This window comes from Akebia trifoliata, chromosome 16 (assembly GCF_017979445.1).
Source record: "Akebia trifoliata isolate Shusen 1 chromosome 16, ASM1797944v1, whole genome shotgun sequence".
NCBI lineage: Eukaryota > Viridiplantae > Streptophyta > Magnoliopsida > Ranunculales > Lardizabalaceae > Akebia > Akebia trifoliata.
Genome location: NC_141390.1, coordinates 2,802,371 through 2,823,510, shown reverse-complemented (window position 1 = coordinate 2,823,510; position 21,140 = coordinate 2,802,371). Strand labels below are relative to the sequence as shown.

General features: G+C 35.1%; 2 protein-coding genes, 1 non-coding gene and 1 pseudogene across 3 annotated transcripts; 2 read left to right on the top strand and 2 right to left on the bottom strand.

The window, feature by feature from the left end:
* Positions 1–2,513: 2,513 nt before the first annotated feature.
* On the bottom strand, positions 2,514–3,263 carry LOC147382260 (copper-transporting ATPase HMA5 pseudogene; annotated as a pseudogene).
* Positions 3,264–4,507: 1,244 nt separating this feature from the next.
* LOC147382259 (endochitinase EP3-like) lies at positions 4,508–7,151 on the top strand. The gene is made up of 2 exons (XM_086428027.1): positions 4,508–4,961; positions 6,584–7,151. The coding sequence occupies exons 1-2, from the start codon at positions 4,577–4,579 to the stop codon at positions 6,994–6,996; spliced, it is 798 nt and encodes a 265-aa protein (XP_086284153.1). The 5' UTR covers positions 4,508–4,576; the 3' UTR covers positions 6,997–7,151.
* Positions 7,152–9,752: 2,601 nt separating this feature from the next.
* LOC147382257 (uncharacterized) lies at positions 9,753–12,200 on the top strand. Its single transcript, XM_086428479.1, has one exon. It carries the CDS (start codon positions 9,753–9,755, stop codon positions 12,198–12,200), a length of 2,448 nt encoding a protein of 815 aa, XP_086284605.1.
* Positions 10,254–10,360, bottom strand: LOC147382258 (small nucleolar RNA R71). The gene has a single exon (XR_015174114.1). It is a non-coding gene; the product is annotated as a small nucleolar RNA R71 (small nucleolar RNA).
* Positions 12,201–21,140: the final 8,940 nt, after the last annotated feature.

Sequence of the window (21,140 nt, the reverse complement as noted above, 5' to 3'; positions counted from 1 at the left end):
GCCGACTTTGAAGGAACCCTCCTTGTTACAAGACACATGGTGTTTTAAATTTATTTCACACCCTTACATTTCTGCCAAAATTTGAAATACCTCCTTGGAAATGCCACGTGGAATTCAATTGGGCTGATTCCTTCAAAATTTTGAAGTAGGCTGCCCAAAGTTTTTTTTCCATACTCAAAGCATCAGGGGTGGAGCCAACCTATGTGTACATTTCTTTCTTTCTTTCTTTCTTATAATTCTTTTGGCATTACCTAGGACATAAAATAGATTAGATATATATATATATATATATTCAGATTTGGATTTTTTTATATTGAATCAATTTTGGATCCAACTCAGATCCAATTGAATAAAACTATATTCAATTGAATATATCCCAACATGAATTGCTTGATTTGGGTTGGGTTGAACCGTTCAGTCTTTTCTCATGCATTACTTTTTTTGTATTGAATACTTAGAAGATGTCTTCGAAGCCCGTACCCCCAAGTAAGACATGGATGACTGCGCCAAGGCTTTCTGTTGAATACTTGGAAGGAATCAATTCATTTTTTAATTTTATAAAGGCTAATACACATAAATTAAGGGAGGATGATTGGTATTGTTGCCCTTGTGTGAAGTGTTGTAATATGATCGAGGAGAAGAAAACGATAAACGATATTCGCACTAATTTGATTTGTGATGGTATCGATACATCTCACACTACATGGATCCATCATGGAGAAACTCATCCTAGAAGTTTTGTAAACATTGGGGACGATACACCTGCTAGTGATCATATTGAAGATATAGTCCCAAAAATGGTTAACACCAAGGTTGCAAAAAATGTATAATATACTGTGGATTGCGGAAAATATGACATGACATGCAAATCCTGACTTAGTATCAAATGTATTAACTATGAATCATCCAAAAGATTCTTCTTGTTGGAAACAAGTAAATCGTAAATAGAGTAATTTTGGTGATGAGGCACGTAATGTTCAGTTGGGCTTGCAACTGATGGATTCAATCCTTTTGGAAACAATAATAACTCTTATAGTTGTTGGCCTGTTATGATTGTTCCATACAATCTTCCTCCATCATTATGCATGCGAAAAGAGTTTACTATCTTAACATTATTGATTCCGGGAAAAAAAGGTCCAGGATACGATATTGATGTCTACTTGCAATCATTGATCGCAGAGTTGAAGGAATTATGGTCCACAGGAACTATAACGTATGACTCTTACACTAAGAGTAAGTTCACCATAAAAGCAATTTTGTTGTGGGCCATACATGATTTTCTAGCATATGGTCATTTGTCAGGTTGTAAGACCGCGGGAAAGTATGGTTATCCTATATGTAGTGAAAAAACAGAATCAATGTGGCTAAAACATGAAAAAAAGTTTGCTTACATGGGACATAAAAGATTTTTATCAGATTCAAGACATCCATTCAGGAGCAAAAAATCACAATTTAATGGGCATGAAGAACATGGAAAACATCATCTACGTTTGAGTGGTTTTGAAGTATTAAACAAAATATAAACCATTCAGACTAACTTTGGAAAGGTAAAAGACAATAAAAAAAAAATGTCCGCAAATCAAAATGAATCTAGTGCATGGTCAAAAAGATCGATCCTTTTTTAATTATCGCATTGGAAGGTACGTTAGGATTATCTTTCTAAACATTAATGTAATGTGGTATATATTAATTCACTCATGCTAATCTATGTTTTGTCAATCTATAGGATCTATCTATTCGTCACAATTTGAATGTAATGCATGTGAAAAAAAATGTGGCAGAAAATCTGTTAGCAACAATTATGAATACAAAGAATAAGACGAAGGAAGGTCTTCAAACTCGTAAAGACCTAAAGGCTATGAAAATAAGGAAAAAATTGTGGCCTGTAGAGATGAATGGTAAGTTAACTTATCTAGAAGTTCCTTTCTTATTGTCTCAATCGGAAAAGGAATTAATTTATACAACTTTGTATCATTTGAAGGTTCCTATTGGATATAGTGCAAATTGGATACATAATGTGAGTTTAGAGGACAACGAATTCAAGAACCTAAAGTCACATGATTATCACATCCTTATGTACCAATTGTTACCAGTGTTACAATTGTAACCTGAACATGTAACACCCCGTTCTCATTCAAAGTCCCTCCTATCACCGTATCTCCTTTCCTTTTTGCTATTGGTCGGGCTTCTCCTGCTATCATACTCTCATTGACATGACTTTGCCCCCATATAACAAAACCATCTGAGGCTACTTTTTCTCCGGGAATTACCTTAACCACATCATTCTTTTGTACCAATCGAGTATCAATTTCTTGCTCGTTTGTCACATTTCCTTCACTATTAATAGTTAACAACATTGCCGTCTTGGGTGCCAAGTCCATAAGCTTCGCAATGGCCTCAGATGTCTTCCCTTTGGCTAACACCTCCAAATATTTTCCAAGTAGTATAAACGTAATGAGCATCGAACTGGTCTCAAAGAAATCCATAGACTTGAAATTCTCTGAAGTTACTGCTCACAATACTGTATAGACTGAATAGAAGTAGGCTGCATTGGTTCCCAATGCAATCAACACATCCATGTTTGCAGAGCCATGTCGCAATGCCTTGTATGACCTAGTATAGAATCGCCGACCAATGATGAATTGTACTGGTGTTGATAATATCCATCTCAAAAGCTCCCCAATACTCAACATGTTGACCACTTTAGTATCTAATCCGTGTTTAATACCAGGGATATACATGAACACAATGGAGGTTAGGAATACTGGGATTGTACAAACCATACTCCAAAGGAAGGAATTATAGTAATTCTTAATCTCTTCGCGTCTGTGAGGTTGTCTTTCCCCTCCTTCGGGATATATTGATCCCCTTAAATGCCCCGATCCTGTTGACTCAATAACGTGGATGAAATTTCTGGGTCCTGTTTGATCTGGTCTATAAGAAATTGAAAATTTATGAAGCATGTGATCGATATTTATATCTTCAACTCCTGGGAATGCTTGAAGAGAATTTTCAACCATCCTCATTGACCGATCAGTGCATATTCCATCTATTTTGATATTTATCTTGCTTCTATCTTCCCCTATACTAATAACTTCAAAACCAGTATCCTCGATTGCTTCCGATAGTTGGTTATGGTTTACGATCTTGGGATCATATCGGATTTCTGCCTCTTCAGTTGCTAATGCAACTCGGGCTATTTGTACACCATGAATACCTTGTAAAGAAGATTCAACTGTTCTTGAGAAAGAAGTGCAAGTCATTCCTTTTATACGTATTCAACATGTTTGCGAGGATCTTTCATTAAGTTCCTCCTCAATCAATGTGGCCTCAAATCCAACGCCCGCAATATATCGTAAAAACTCCCTTTGATCGATCAAGATAGATAAACTATGAAGTTTCAAGCGGAGATAAACAAAATAGTACACAAGATATTTACGAGGTTCAAAAAGATTGCCTACTTCGATGGGTGGCGATGATAACTCTTTAGTTTTGAAAATTGTGAAAATTCTTTAGTTTTCTTTAGTTGTTTATCTGGTAATTGGAAGACTCTCTTTCCCTCTCAATTACTCCTTAGGGCTCTTGGCTTCTTCATTCTGTCTCCTGGCCAAATGGTTGGGGACATTTACCAGTTATTCAACAAAATTGACTCTAGAAAAATACATCCTCTCAAGATGTAGTATCTCGACCGTTACCTAATCAAGCCAAATCATTTTTTTATAAGTAAAATTTCATTAAAAAGAACTAGTCAAGATGACCATCAAGAAATAATCAAGCCTTGTCATTGTTGCGACACTATTTTCTCTCTTTTAGTCTCCTGATGAACCTCTACATCATGGATCTTCCATACATGGACAAAATTTAGTTTAAGATCCACTTGAATAATTTGGAAATCGGGAGTTTATATCCGATCCTTCCCTAGGCTTTCGTGTTCCTCTGATCTTTCGTGTTAACTTTGAAATAAATACCATTTTAAAATTAAATTTTGTAACCTACATATTTTGTAAACAACTAAAATATTGTGAATAGAAATTTACGGTAAAAATACTATAACTCATCAATAAAAATTTGCATTCCTAATGTACTTGGTTGTCCCTCCAAAATCGTAGTAAAGTTTTGTTGGGTGTTTTATTGCACTCTATCGAGTATTAATCTTTGCAACTATATATATGCAATCGTGATTTTCCTTGAGGAATTATTTAAAACTTTCCCATATAAATGTATCTGGTTATTATGTAATATTTATAGCATTCTTTTTTCATATAAAAAAAAGTTTAATAGTTGTCAAAAAAATCTATAAGCAAACAAATGCAGATGGCAAACATTATCTGTTGTTGGGCAGGAATATCTGTCCATGAATGGTTCCACAGCCAAATTTGACTTTCAATTTTAAATATTCAAATCCAAAGTTGACACGTATGGTTGCCTTATTCAACAATCTTTATTCCATCACTAACTATTTTTTCCTCCAAACAAAACTATAAATACCTCTCTACCTTTTACCACATTCTCATAGCCCATTGTTCTCAATCTTCCTCCAAAACCCTATTAGTATTTACTCAAATAAAAAAAAATAATGGTATCCCCCTCTGCCATGAAGACCTTACTTATAACAATTTTTGTTACAATTCTGTCGGAATCCGTTGTGGGGCAGAATTGTGGCTGTGCTCCAGGCTTGTGTTGCAGTCAATTCGGGTATTGTGGTACTGGCCCTGAATATTGTGGCACCGGCACCCCGCCCGCCACCAACGGTGGCTCGGTTGCTGACATTGTAACGCCAGCGTTCTTTAATGGAATTATTAATCAGGCCGCTGCTGGGTGCGCGGGCAAGAACTTCTACACACGGGACGCGTTTATCCAAGCCCTAAATTCGTACCCTAGTTTTGGTACAGTAGGGTCCCAAGATGTCTCAAAACGCGAGATTGCAGCTTTCTTTGCCCATGTCACACATGAGACTGGACGTAAGTATATGATCAAAATTTTTTTTTTTCCTTTCTTATATGGATCGGAATCGAGTAACTCACAAAAACACACAATCCCAACTGTTACATTACAAAATTAAATTATAAATCCTAACTATATGATTTCATGTTTCCACCCTTGGAGGTTGCATGTTTAGTAGGAGTCAACGGATCCCAACCATTTTCTTAAATGATCTAACCAAAGGTTTAAAAGGGTGCATGGTATTACATTACAGATGTGTGTCACACACCCACATTTCATGTTACAATATTTGTTATCCACATAAAATATAGATTTTGTGACCGAGTCTACTACAATCCACCTTATAATAATAAAAGATAGTTATTGAAATATGGATACATAATGTTAAACAATTTGACTCATTGGAGACAGAGATAATCTAATTTAAAACTCTGTTTCAAAAACAAACATTAGATATAATCGAATTACTCTATAGGGTTCCCAATCCCACTCGATGCATTTCTTTGTTGGCTTGCATCTATCTATTTCCTACTTGAATGACTGAGTCCACTTGAAGTTTAACTGAGTCAACTCATCTAAGATTTGTTGAGTTGACTCTTTTGAGTTTTTAGTTGACTCTATGAGTTTTAAACATAATTTATGGGGGTAAATTACACTTTCACCCCCTATAGTTTGATGTAATTCTTTTTTTTTTTTTTATAACGAAGGGTATCCGGGCCAATTTGCTCGCACCAGACTAGTCCCTACGCCCCGTACTCAGGCTATACCCCACTACGTGGAGCGGTGCGTGGCCACTTGATGTAATTCTAGGGTCATTTCAACAATTCCACTTACCTCCCCTATGGTTTTATAACGGCTTCACTTATGCCCTTCCATCTACATGTTGTCAACCAAACAGTTTTACCCATTTTAAAAATCTTACCTTTTGTATAAATAAAAATATCTGAAAGTAGATCCTGTGTAGCACACGATTCATGTAGCACAGATCCAACGATTGAAAAAACGTCACATCAGCCATACACTTAGATCCCACTCTTAAAATATTGGGTATTCAATTAATAGCCCTTCATTTTCAAAGACATGGATTTTGAGGGAAAAATTATTTTTTGATATAGTTTTTTTTTATATTAAATCAGATCTAAATCATGATGACAAGCGGTTGAGACGTTAATTTTTTTTTTCCAAGATAGCTCTCTCTTTTCCGTTAGATTTGTGATACAGGAACCGTGTACTACAGAGGATCCACTTCCAAAATATCTGTGTGGAAAAATGGGTTTTCTTTTTGCCAAGTTCGGAATATTTTTATAGTTATGAATTTTTTTTCTAAATATATAAAATGAGAGGAAAATGGGTTTTCTTGTTTCCTAGTAGGGAATATTTTTATAGTTTTCAAATTTAATTTTTCTTAATGTATAAAATGCGAGGGTAAAATAATGAGTCGTCCTGGAGTGACCTCAAGTTGAAACCTCACATCGCAATTCTTGATGTGAAAGTGTATGGGAACTATAGATACTTTCATCAAATTATGCCAAACCACAGAAGTAAAGTGTAATTTACCCAAATTTAGGAGAAGTTGACCAGAAAACAATCACTTTTTGGTAAAGGACTAAAATACCCTTTAATTATCTTGCTTGTACAGACTTTTGCTACATAGAAGAGATAAATGGTGCCTCCCAGGACTATTGTGATGAGAAAAATACTCAGTACCCATGTGTAGCCGAAAAGAATTACTACGGCCGAGGACCACTTCAACTCACATGGAACTACAACTATGGTGCGGCAGGAAACAGCATTGGATTCAACGGCCTAAACGCTCCAGAAACCGTGGCCAACGATCCCATCATCTCGTTCAAGACCGCCTTGTGGTTTTGGATGACCAATGTTCATTCAATCATAACATCAGGCCAAGGATTTGGTGCAACAATTCGAGCAATCAATGGTGCAATTGAATGTAATGGCGGAAAACCTGAAGCTGTTGATGCAAGGGTTCGATACTATACCGATTATTGTAACCAATTCAGTGTGTCACCTGGTGACAACCTCAGATGCTAGAAGTATAGCAAATCGATATGATCGGCCATCTAATTAAGTACTTATTTTTCTCAATTTATGATGTATGAAAATAAATTAGAAGGAAATAAAGGGAAGTACATGTAATAAAAGTTGATTTGGCAACAAAGTAATAACAATAATGTCTTCATCCAAGATATATTAATGGAAGATGGTTTGAAATTTACTAAATTGGTCCAAATTGATGGATGTACATGCATTTACTCTTGCATGTATCATTATTTCTTGAAAATGCAATAAGGGTATCTACGATATTGAATGGAATTCATTTCAATGAAATATGACTATGCAAGAAAATTAATTGAAAAAAATAATTAATGAGGAAAATTTATCTTGTTGATCAATTCCATCTAGGAAAATGTTGAAAGGAGAGTAGGTTTTCAGTTTTCGAGTTGGTGGTAATCTTGAAAGAATAGCATTAGCTAGGAGGTGGGATAATAGTTTTCGTATGGCCAAGGGTGTAATATATCTATTTTGGTGGGATAATGATTTTTAGAGAACATGCCATCGCACTTGGAAAAATTATATATTCTAGGGATAATCACATTTTCCGTGGAAAATCGTTGTTTCTTTCATTTTTCATGTGCAATCACACAGACCTTAATTGAAGATGCATAGATTGACTATCACTAAATCCGAACAATTTACCTAAGAGTTCAAGAAAAAATGCATTTTTTTAGATATAATCTAGGGAAAATTACTTAATAGTTCATGGTGCTAACTTCTCTTTCAATTTAGTCCTTGGCTTTTGTGGGTTATGAAAATAGTCCATTTAGTAAATACATTTTTTCAAAACATTCCCTAAACCTCACTCTACACATTTCTCACGATTGAAATGTTGAAATTCCCATAACCATTCAAACTCACCATTTTTTACCAAAAAATTAGAGTTCGGCATCTTGATCAAGTTTTACATGAAATTCCAAGCTTTGCATTGTGTCTAAACCTAGAGGGAGGGAGGGTGAGTAAGTAAAATAAAAATTCTGTTTTAAAATTCACCTGACGAAACTAACCTATGTTTCACCATTACGTTAACTTAAGTAAATACATAAATACGCACAAATTTAACTTAACCTATTCATGGCATTTCATACAATATTAAAATATGAAGTATGCATTTTATCAAACACTTGATATGCAAGTCATGGCATTCATGTCATTCATTTAAAATAGAACACAAGCATAATCGTAAAGTGGACACAAGGTTTATAGCGGTTCAACAACTTGCTTACATCTATTACCAAGCACCTTACTCTAGAGTCTTGGGTTCCACTATCAATAAAGGTGATGAGTAGGTTTTATACCTACGAATTAACCACTTTTAAATATAATATTTTGTTAATTTTAGAGTCTTTTAGTTGTTTTTATTTAAGTTTAGTTAGTTTTATACTTTTTATGTGTTTATATGTTTTTATTAGAATTTTATGCTTATTTTACAGATTAGGAACAATATGGAACATTGGGATCGGTGCATACGTTTAGGAGAAATTCTGACTCCAAATTGGTTCACTCTCGGAAGAAGGAAGCTAAGCATACAAGCTAAAAAGTCTTCAAGCCGCAGCTTGATAGAAAACGAGGCCGCGGCGGGAATTCAAGAATGGCATAACAGAAATATAGAAATACAAGCCACGGCATGATATATTGGGAGGCCATGGCCTGCTTACGTTTTCAGCTTTACACGTTAATTTATGGTGACCGAATTAGAGACGGATTTTGGGACTCTTAAACCCTAATGACTCCATATCTATAAATAGAAAAGTTTAACCCTTATTTGAGAAGAGAAGTTTTAGGATTTTTCTTGGAGGCACAAGATCGAGAAGGAGGACGAGAGCTGGAGATTCGACTTTTGAGTTTTATCTTTCTAAACTTTATCTCTTCTCTTGATATTTGTAATCTCTAAGAATGGCTGAATACTTTTGTGATTTTATTTTCTTTTCAATGAAGAACTAATTTCTATTCTAGGGTTATAATGGAACCCATTCATGATATTTGATTAGTTTTTTTTCTTTCTTCTATGATCCCACATGTGATTGTTTATTCTATCCAATGTTTAATGCGATTTGATTAACTGATCATTGATTGAATTGATTTGGTGAACTTTAATAATATCGGCAGAGTTATTTTGTGTTCATGACCTAGATAGATTAACATATGCTAATTTGAGATAGGAATATACTCAGGTTGCATGTGCATTCCTTATGAGAACTTATTCTTAATGAATTCTTCTTGATTTGATTCTCATAGGCATATAGGGAATTAGTCTAGAAGGGTATTTTTACATGACCATCGGAAGAGGCTTGTAGAGAATTTAGTGTTCTTGGATGACAACCATATTGGATTAATTTATCATAGAGGGAAGGAGAATTAAATCAAGTGGATTGTTTGGGGGAAATTATAAACCTAGATTTTATCACTCATTGATTTTAAATCTGCAAGTTTATTTCCTCCATTAGTTTTCTCGTTTAGTATTAAATCCTATTTTTACTTTTGTTTGGATAAAATTAGATTGAGATAAATTGGTAATTAATAATAGATTGATATTTAGTCTCCGTGGGAACGATACTTTCTTATCACTTTATTACTTGTTTCGATACGTATACTTGCGTGCGTAAAATTAGACAACAAGTTTTTGACGCCGCTGGCGGGGACTAATTTATTAATCTTTTTGTTAATATTAATTCAATCATATTTGATTTTAGACCAAACTTTTCTTTATTTTGTAGGTGTTTGGCTAGTGTATGCGTAGTACAGGAAATTCAGAGCTTGTTCCTTTTGATTTTGAGATCGAGAAAACTTGTCGAAGAAATAGAAAGAATAAGCGAGAAGCTTCTCAACACCATACAATGGCCGACCAAACTAATGGTAATGAAGGTCCTAAGTCTATGCGGGACTATGCTGTTCCATTAATGGATGGGATTCACACTAGTATTCGTCGTCCAACGATACAAGCCAACAATTTTGAACTCAAGCCGACTACTATTCAGATGGTACAAGTATCTCAGTTTGGGGGTTCACATGTTGAAGACCCCAATGCACATTTAGCTAATTTTCTAGAGATATGTGACACGTTTAAGTATAACGGTGTTGATGATGATGCTATTCGGTTACGACTATTTCTGTTTTCATTGAGGGACATGGCGAAGAATTGGTTGAACTCATTGCCAAGGGAATCTATTATCACTTGGGATGACTTGGTGAAAAAGTTCCTTGCTAAATATTTTCCACCGTCAAAAACTGCAAAGTTGAGGAATGATATCACTACTTTCGTGCAGTTGGACAATGAATCTCTTTATGAATCTTGGGAGAGATACAAAGATTTACTTCGGAGATGTCCTCATCATGCTCTATCGGAATGGTTGATCATCCAAATTTTCTACAATGGGTTGGTTGGATCTATTAGAACGATTGTTGATGCTGCAGCAGGTGGATCTCTTATGGCGAAGACATTTGAGGATGGGTATAATTTATTAGAGGAGATGGCCTCTAACAACTTTCAATATCATACAGAGAGGATGAATCCAAGAAGAACAGCAGGAGTGCATGAATTAGATATTCTTACGGCTTTGACTACTCAAGTGGCATCCCTATCTAAGAAAATTGATTCATTTGGAGTTCATGCCATTCAAACTCCTACCATTACATGCGAGATTTGTGGAGACAATCATTCGGGAGATATGTGCCCTAATAATCCAGAATCTCTCAATTTTGTTGGTAGTAGGCAGAATAACCCATATTCTAACTATTACAATCCGGGTTGGAAAAATCATCCGAATTTCTCATGGAGTAATAATAATCAAGTTGAGGCCTCTTCTTCTGCAAAACCCATGTTTCAATCAGGCTATCATCCTCAAGCTCTCCCTAGAGAAAAGAAGCCTTCTTTGGAAGATCTAGTACATCAAATGGGAACTAACACTAATCAATTCATGACAGATACTAAGCAGTTTATGACAAACACTAATCAGATCATGACAGAGACTAGACTTCAACTCCAAAGCCAAGCAGCTTCTATTCACAATATGGAAATTCAATTGGGTCAACTTGCTTCAACAATTAACTACCGTCCCCCAGGAACCTTGCCTAGCAACACCGAGACTAATCCAAACAGAGATGGTAAGGAGCACTGCAATGCTATCACATTGAGGAGTGGAAAAGAGTTGAATGATGTTGTCAAGGAACCAAAGGAACCAGATGTTTTAGTGGCAGAAGAAACAGTCTCTAAAGAGAAGGGTGAGCAAGAGAAAGAAACTACAAACCAGGATCATAACAAGCCGGGCTTAGAAAATATTACTCATTACAACCCACCCCCACCATTTCCTCAACGTTTCAAGAAACAAAAACATGACGAGCAGTTTGCAAAGTTTCTAAATATCTTCAAGAAGTTGCATATTAATATCCCATTCGCTGAAGCTTTAGAGCAAATGCCAAGTTATGCCAAGTTTTTGAAAGATATCTTGACTAAAAAGAGGCGATTGAGTGAATTTGAAACAGTGGGTTTGACTGAAGAGTGCAGTGCTATCATTCAAAGGAAACTTCCAGCAAAGCTTAAGGATCCAGGGAGCTTCACTATACCATTCACAATAGGTAACCACTTCTCTGGTAGAGCTTTGTGTGATTTGGGGGCTAGTATTAATCTAATGCCGTTGTCTATATTTCGAAAATTGGGATTGGGAGAAGCTTGGCCTACTACTGTGACACTCCAGTTAGCGGATAGATCATTAAAGTATCCACGGGGAAAAATTGAAGATGTGCTTGTTAAGGTTGACAAATTTATATTCCCTGTGGCTTTTATTGTTCTTGATATGGAGGAAGATAAGGATGTTCCAATCATTCTTGGCAGACCATTCTTAGCCACAGGTAGAACTCTTATTGATGTGCAAAAGGGAGAGCTTACTATGAGAGTTCAAGATCAAGAGGTGACGTTTAATGTTTTCAAAGCTACGAAGTTCCCCACTGAAGAGCCTGAAGATTGCTATAGAATTGATGCAGTGGACACATGTGTTCGACATGACCATGAAAAAATACTCCCATTTAACCAGCTTGAATTAGCAATCATTAATACTTACAATGAGAAAGATTTTAAGTGTTTTGAGTTGGTAAAATCCTTGGAGACTGCATCAAAATTCTCTCGTTCTAAACCAGAATTTGAGTTGTTAGAAGTACCACCATTTAGGCCGGTCAATGGATAGCCGAAATCCGAATTCGAATTCGAATTCGAATTCGAAAAATCGGATATTATCCGAAATTTTCGGATATCGAATTCGGATTCGGATAGTTTTCAATATCCGATAGCGTTTCGGATACGAATTCGGATATAGGTGAATTCGAATCCGATAATATCCGATTCGAAAATAATAATTTATTTGATTTTTTTTTTAAAGTATAAATCAATTACGAGGTAAAACTTCAGTTCTGTCGAAGTCGAACAGAACCCAACCCTCTGCCCTCTGCCCTCTGCCCTCATCCTCACCTCATCGTCTTCAACCTTCATCGACAGCCCTATGGCTGGCCTGATCTGGTTACGACAGCCCTCGTGTCGTCTTCAACCCTCATCGACGGCCCTCATCATGCTCAATCCTCAACGAGACATTATCGTCTTCAACCCTCAACGAGACATCGACAGCCCTCATCGTCATCAACGGTTCAACCCTCATCGTCTTCAGTGGAAAACACTTGTCACCTCTCTCAACGGCTCACCTTCGGTAACGGCGTCCATTGACAGGCTGAATCGGCATCGGAGTCTCTCTGTCTCTCTCTCCCTCTCTCTCTCTCAAAAGCTTTTTACAGATCTCATCGTCTTCCACGATCTCAACCCCTCGCGGTCACCGTCGGAATCTCTCTCGGCGGCTCACCTGGGGCATCAGCGTCCATGGATAAGCCGATCGGAATCTCTCTCTCGTCAGGTTAGGGTTTTTTTTTTCGATAAATTTCGGATAATTTCAGATAATTTCGGATAATAAATAATTTCGGATAATTTCGGATAGTAAATTTCGGATTCGAATCGGATAATATCGGATATCCGATAATTTATTCGGATACGAATTCGAATATTCGTTAGTGGTATCCGATCGGATTCGAATTCGAATTCGGATATCACTAAAAAATTTCGGATTTGAATTCGAATACACCACTATCCGATCGGATATCTATCCGTTGACAGGCCTACCACCATTAGGTTCTCATTTGAAGTTGTCAACTCAAGAATCGTCATCATTAGAGCTCAAGTCTCTTCCTAGTCATTTGAGGGAGTTGAGAGATTATAAGAAAACATTGGGATGGTCCATAACGGATATTAAGGGGATTTGTCCTTCTACCAGCCTGCAGAAAATCCGCATGGATGAATATCATAAGCCCTTTATTGAGTACCAATGTCGGCATAACCCAATCATGAAGGAGGTGGAGATCTTTGATGTGTGGGGAATTGACCATAAAAAAAAACCCACCATCACTCTAGCAGACCCGACGTGATTTCAGAGAAAGTCAAGCTGAAGACTTTAAAACAAGCGCTTCTTGGGAGGCAACCCAAGTGCTCTAAACTCTCTCTTCGTTTATGTTGATTTTCATTATTCTTTGTTATTTTTTTTTTTTTTTCAAAAAAAAAAAAAAAAAGTTATTTAGTTTGCTTTTATTAAAATATTTAGAATTCTTTTTAACTTTCTTATGTTGTGTTGAAACATGTTGGGAGTCTCTAAGCAAATCAACTACATTAGCAACATGGCACAAGTCATTGGCAGCACATATTTTAATAGCTGAAGCCTTTCTTCAATCCCAATTGCTACATCTAAAACAGACAGCAGTTCTGATCTTACAGTTCGAAGATGCCATGGCTTAACTCTTCTCAAGCCAAGGCATTAATCCGTGGCAGAACTGATCAGAAATGTTAAAAAAGGAGGCCATGGCTTAACTCTTCTCAGGCCAAGGCATTAGTTCGTGACAGAACTGATCAGCAACATAAAAAGGCGGGCCATGGCATGATATTCTAACAAGCCTCGGCCCGAACTCGTACCCACATAGAAAAGGGGTATATTTGCCCTACTATTTCTATTGTTACCCAATTTCACAACCAACAGTCTCTTCGCGTCTCAACGAAAGAAAAACTCTTCATCTCTCTTCCTCTTCTCCAGCATTATTTTTATATCTCCCTCTCAATATCCAAGGGTGTCAAAAGAGAGATCAAATCCGTGAGCACGATTTCACCAAATTTCAATAGATATTCCAACTACTCTCTTTACCAATTTGACCAAATCAAGTGAAGCACCATCAGGTTTTGTCTGTAAGTCTTACATTCAATTAACCTATGTTGCATATTGTGAATAAATATTTGATTATTTGGATTGAAAAATTCGAGTTTTGATTACACTTGTGGTTGTTTGAAAGTGTTTGATGGATTTAATCGATGATTGATGTTAAGTGATTGATGGAGTGATTGATGTTGGAATGGGTGTGTGGATTGTTTGATTGGTGGAGTACTATGTGCTGCAATATGTACGGCCCTTTGTGACAGTAGCTGGTATTACTAAATTTTGGAGAGATCATTAAATTTTTGTGCATACCAGGTGTTTGTGAAAAATTCAATGACAATGAGAGAGGTTGGGAAGGTTAAGTTGCTGAAAAGTTTGGGGGTTGTTTGATATACATGGTGCTTGCTGGATATAATTGAGTGTAGTTGCTATACTTGTCATCTTGGTTGTAGGTGATTGGGTTACTATTACTTATTGTGGAGTCATGATTTTTAACCACCGATTGTGAAAAGTAACAGAACACGAACTTCAACATTTCATCACTACCACCAGGACTGAATGATAACAACAATGAAGATGGCGCGGATGATGCTGATGACTCCTGACCACCAATAAATATTTCAGGGAAGTTCTTTCACCTACCTTTGATTCTAATTGATTACATTGGGGACAATGCAATAACTAAGTTTGGGGGTGGGAGTAGTATTTTTCTGAAAACTGTTCTTTGATTTTTTGTGTTTGCTTTCATGCGTTAAGTTTAGGTCTTGATGTGTTTAAGTTAGTAAATAAATAAATAAAAAAATTTGTGTTTTGTGATGATTTTTGCCTGATAATCTGCAGCCAATGATAATGATTTTGATTTAGTACATACATGATTCTTAGAAAATGATGGAGGTTGAACTTGTCTGTGTGCTTAACTCTGATGAAATTCATCCTTATTTTGAACTCTTTTACATTGAGTTTATAATCTTGATGCACTTGGTTGTTTGATACACTTAGAGAATGTTTATGCTTTTGAAAGTAATCCATGATCTCAATGAACTCTAGAACTTATTTGATTGTTACTCGAGGCGAAATCCTAGGTTGCACTTGATTAGGGACATGATTTAGGCCATTCTTGGATCGATTGAGCCTTTTAAGCTTACCTATGTTAATTTTATCACTAGTCTTCCTCATTGAGCCTTGTTTCCAATTTTCTTTGGCACCCACAACTCTAACCAAGCCTTTTTGTCTAATTTTTCCAAGATTTGACCCATCACCTCTTAGGCATATTGATTGCTACTGGATAATTTTGAGCTATGCAAATAAGGGTTGAAGGTGAAGTTCATGGAATGTGGAAGGCAAAGTTTCAAGAATATTTAGTTGAGGGTTCGGAAATACTTATGTTGAAAAAAAAAAAAATTTATTATTACATCCCTTCTTGTAAAAGAATGCATTGAATCAGATAAGTTTGGGGGTGCAGTGGGCTATATAAAAAAAAATGGTGAATAAAAGGTTGTCAAGGGAATGAAGTGAAACAAGATTGAGAATGCGGAGTGACTTGATGTTGAAATGTAAGTTTGTGCTCTGTGAGAATCCTAAGAGATTGATGTGTTTAAGGGGTGATCTAGCCATAAAATTTCCTTTTATCCTACCTTTAACCTAGTCACACATTACAAGTCGAATTAAAGTCCTATTGATTCTTGATTGAGTGACAACCTACATTAGTGGAGAATAGCATGAAAAGTAAGCCTATGGAGTTCATCAATTTCAATATCTAGAGATCATCTGTGTTTACTCTTGATTGCATAAACTGATTTGAGTTGAAAACTGATTAAGTGATAAGGGGTTATTTGCACATATGTGGATGGTTCAAGGTGAGGTTGAATGACATTTGGGTTGAAAATCTAGACTGTTTCAATTTCTAAAGTTTTCTTTTGAATTGTGAAATTTGTACAATCTTTGAAGCAAGTGTGGAGAATCAAGCTAATATCATCACTTGTGTTTTCTTTATTTTAGATTTCTTTCCCGTAGTTAGGTTTTTCTTTGTTTTTGTTTTGCTCGAGGACTAGCAAAATGTTAAGTTTGGGGGTATTTGATGAGTAGGTTTTATACCTACGAATTAACCACTTTTAAATATAATATTTTGTTAATTTTAGAGTCTTTTAGTTGTTTTTATTTAAGTTTAGTTAGTTTTATACTTTTTATGTGTTTATATGTTTTTATTAGAATTTTATGCTTATTTTACAGATTAGGAACAATATGGAACATTGGGATCGGTGCATACGTTTAGGAGAAATTCTGACTCCAAATTGGTTCACTCTCGGAAGAAGGAAGCTAAGCATACAAGCTAAAAAGTCTTCAAGCCGCAGCTTGATAGAAAACGAGGCCGCGACGGGAATTCAAGAATGGCATAACAGAAATATAGAAATACAAGCCACGGCATGATATATTGGGAGGCCATGGCCTGCTTACGTTTTCAGCTTTACACGTTAATTTATGGTGACCGAATTAGAGACGGATTTTGGGACTCTTAAACCCTAATGACTCCATATCTATAAATAGAAAAGTTTAACCCTTATTTGAGAAGAGAAGTTTTAGGGTTTTTCTTGGAGGCACAAGATCGAGAAGGAGGACGAGAGCTGGAGATTCGACTTTTGAGTTTTATCTTTCTAAACTTTATCTCTTCTCTTGATATTTGTAATCTCTAAGAATGGCTGAATACTTTTGTGATTTTATTTTCTTTTCAATGAAGAACTAATTTCTATTCTAGGGTTATAATGGAACCCATTCATGATATTTGATTAGTTTTTTTTCTTTCTTCTATGATCCCACATGTGATTGTTTATTCTATCCAATGTTTAATGCGATTTGATTAACTGATCATTGATTGAATTGATTTGGTGAACTTTAATAATATCGGCAGAGTTATTTTGTGTTCATGACCTAGATAGATTAACATATGCTAATTTGAGATAGGAATATACTCAGGTTGCATGTGCATTCCTTATGAGAACTTATTCTTAATGAATTCTTCTTGATTTGATTCTCATAGGCATATAGGGAATTAGTCTAGAAGGGTATTTTTACATGACCATCGGAAGAGGCTTGTAGAGAATTTAGTGTTCTTGGATGACAACCATATTGGATTAATTTATCATAGAGGGAAGGAGAATTAAATCAAGTGGATTGTTTGGGGGAAATTATAAACCTAGATTTTATTACTCATTGATTTTAAATCTGCAAGTTTATTTCCTCCATTAGTTTCTCGTTTAGTCTTAAATCCTATTTTTACTTTTGTTTGGATAAAATTAGATTGAGATAAATTGGTAATTAATAATAGATTGATATTTAGTCTCCGTGGGAACGATATTTTCTTATCACTTTATTACTTGTTTCGATACGTATACTTGCGTGCGTAAAATTAGACAACAAAAGGTTTATGGTTTACCTCAAAACCTTATACAGAATTTTATACCTAAGATAAATTCTAAAAACCGTAAGACCAAAAGAACCGCATCCTCTCGAAATGGAATTTTTTCATTTATTGAATCCCTTAACCTTCTTATTCAAGAGAGGTAGCACCTCACTCAAACTCTAAGTTTTATCCTTAGGAAACTTAGAACCTTGATCTCTTGAGTAGAGTCCTCAACTCTTCTCAAAAACTTGGTTTTGTCTTAGAACCAAAAACCTCTTTTTTTTTAAAGAAAAGAAACTAATAAAAATACTCACAATGACTAGACTCAATGGATCGATTTACCAATACGGTGCTTTGAATTTTTTACGTCCTTAAGAGTCATCTTCATCTAGATGTCTTCCTTGCTTCAAGTGGATACTCCAAGCTTTTTAAGATTTACTACTGTGTACAAGCAAGGGTAGATGGATGAAGGGGTTCAACAATGGGAGAGGCTTAGGTTGAATGTGTTTTCAAATAAGTATGGAGCCTCCCTTGACTTGAGAAAACTTAGAGAAGATGGGAGATCAGGGTGGGTTTTCTCTAGAGTTGGAACCTTGAGAGAAATGAGCAAAAAAACTCATTGTAACGGTTATTTTCGAGCAACCAACAGCTCTATCATTGGTACCAATTTTCAAAACAATGCCACCGGTTCCATTTGCCAATTGCTGCTAGTGCCACTGATTTTAGTGAATAGTGCTATCAGTGTAATTACAAAATTGTCATTGAGGGGTATTTTGTTCATAATTTTCAAATGGTAACTCTGATTGACATGCCATTCGAGGTTTTGATAGATCTTACTATGTAGAACATCCCCAAACTACCACAAAAGGGTGGCCATGGCACAAATAGGTGAAATAACTAAAATACCTTTTTTTTTCTTTTCGAGTCAAAATGAACTTTCGAAAAGTCCAATGATGAAACGATGAGGAGGTGTAGTAGATTTTACCTATGTAATGTCTTCAAAAAAATATTCAGGATAGAGGATGGTCTTAGGGTGGTCAAATTTATAATGTCCCCAATATGACTATTTTCGATTTTCAAAAAGTTCGATGAGTGAACTGGTTGAGGAAAAAGTTTTCCTAATCGCTACGGGTCGACTTATCAATCATCTAAGTATTGAAAAATGATCTTAGGTGGTCTCATTACCTTTTAGACTTTGTGCACACACATTGGAGCTTTTTGTCGAGGTGCGTGCAGTTGAGTAATTTTACCAGAGTCTTCATATGTCTTCAATGACAAATCAATCTGACACTTAACATATGTCTCGGGATTTACAAAATATGGAATTAACATTGGAGACTCCATTCCGATGAAAAGGATTTAAGAATGAAGAAAAAAAACCATTTTCGTAGATTTCTTAAAGCATTTTGAAGATATATATATATATATATATATATATATATATATATATAGGGTATATATTATAATATGTATATTGCTTCCTTTTTGGAAAATTGATTAAGGATGGTTCTTTTGGTTTGAAATTTTTAAAAGTTGTTATGTCAAATTTTAAGTTGATTTGTCTATGTATTTTAGTTGGAGAAGTTTGAAAAAACAATATCAAGTGGTTTTATAGTGTCAAGGTCAACAATTTTTTTTTTTTTAATTATTAGTGAGGTTGACAATAATTAAAAAACATGTGACCTCGACAATAATTTAAAAAAAAAATTGTGGACCTCCACTCTATAAAACCCACTTGATTTCATTTTTCGAGTTTTTCCAAGTAAAATACATGAGAATATCGATTTTCATCCAAAAAGAAAGCAAAATAATTGAAAATTCCTAATTTTTTACATGCATCTTCAAAATACTTGAAAAAATAAAAATAAAAATCCCTTGAAAATGAATGCTTCTTCTTTCTCAAATCCTTTTCATTGGAAATGAGTCTCCAAAACTCGATCGGGATGTATAAAATCCAATTTTTTGGGCAAAAAATAGTAAGTTTGAATGGTTAGGGCAAGATCGACATTTCAATTGTGAGAAATGTCTAGAGTAAGGTTCAATGACTATTTTGAAAAGAGGGATTTACTAAATGGACTATTTTGATGGCTCACAAAAGTCAAAGACTAAATTGAAAGAAAAGTTAGCGTCACGGAGTATTAAGTAATTTTTCCTATAATTTAATATTTTATATTGTGAGGTAATTACTAATGGATAAAACAAGTATATTGATTGCAGAATGTCAAAAGAGTAGCTTCATTATCTAATTGACTAAAGATTTGTTTTGTATGACTTTTAATAAAGTTACAAGGGAAGCATATGACTTACATATTTCCTGGTAGACATTCTATCGAATCTAATCTGGAATTGATTTTATCAGATCTCAATATTAAGACCAAACCAATCTTATAACAATCGGATCGTGTCCTAGTCGGACTAAACCCGATTTGATGTACAAAATCTAAATAAACTTCATATATTTAAACAAATATTTAATAGAAATGATTAAGTAACATTGGTGTCAAATTCAATGTTACTCCAGCAAATGACTTTATTTGATATAGTTTACATAATTTCTAACATTTTTTCAAATTGGGACATGGTCAATCTAGATCTGATCGACTAAGATTTCATATCAGAACCTTATCAAAATCTAAATCATCGATCCATACCAAAAGTTATCGGATGAGCACATATCAGATTTCAAGTCTGGTCTGATCCATTAACAACCCTAAGACATTTATATAATAAAACACAATTGTAGGGCCCACTTTTTTGGGAGACAAATCCATTTAGGATAAACATCCTAGACATTTTTCTCATCTCTCCACCCTCTAACTTTACTATATTTCCTAATTTACTCCTTTAACACACTTTATTAGTTTTCCTCTTTTACCCCTTAACCTTAATCTTTTTTTAATAATACCCCCAACTTTATTTTTTCCTCTTTTTCACCATTAATCCCTCTTAAACTTTATTGTCATTACTCTTCTCCTCTCCCTTTTCAATAATACTCTTTTAACTTTACTATATATCCTCTTTTACTCTTTCCATCCCAAAGTTCATTTTAATAATACCCTTTTAATTTTATTATTTTCCCTTTTAACCCCCAAATAGGATGCCATGTCGTAGGCACGAACGAACTCTAGTATCACTATAAAATGAATCCTATTTATTGTGATTGTTATATATGTATATATGGGTTGGGTGCCATTGACTCGTGAAGATTGGCTCATGGAAAAAAAAGTACATTATCCCAACCATGCAAACATAAAATCCATCGATCGATTGAGATTTATCCTTAAAATAAGTATCCTCGAGATTTCTATTCTTAATACAAATAAATCATCATAGTTGGATTCCATGTTTGCATAGTTGAGATCATGTGTTTTCTCACTAGTCACAGGAGCCCGACTATAAATATATGGAGATGTCCCAACATACATATCAATGACATTATTGGGTGAAATTTGTTAAAAAGCAAACTTGAACATAATTGTTGATATATTGAT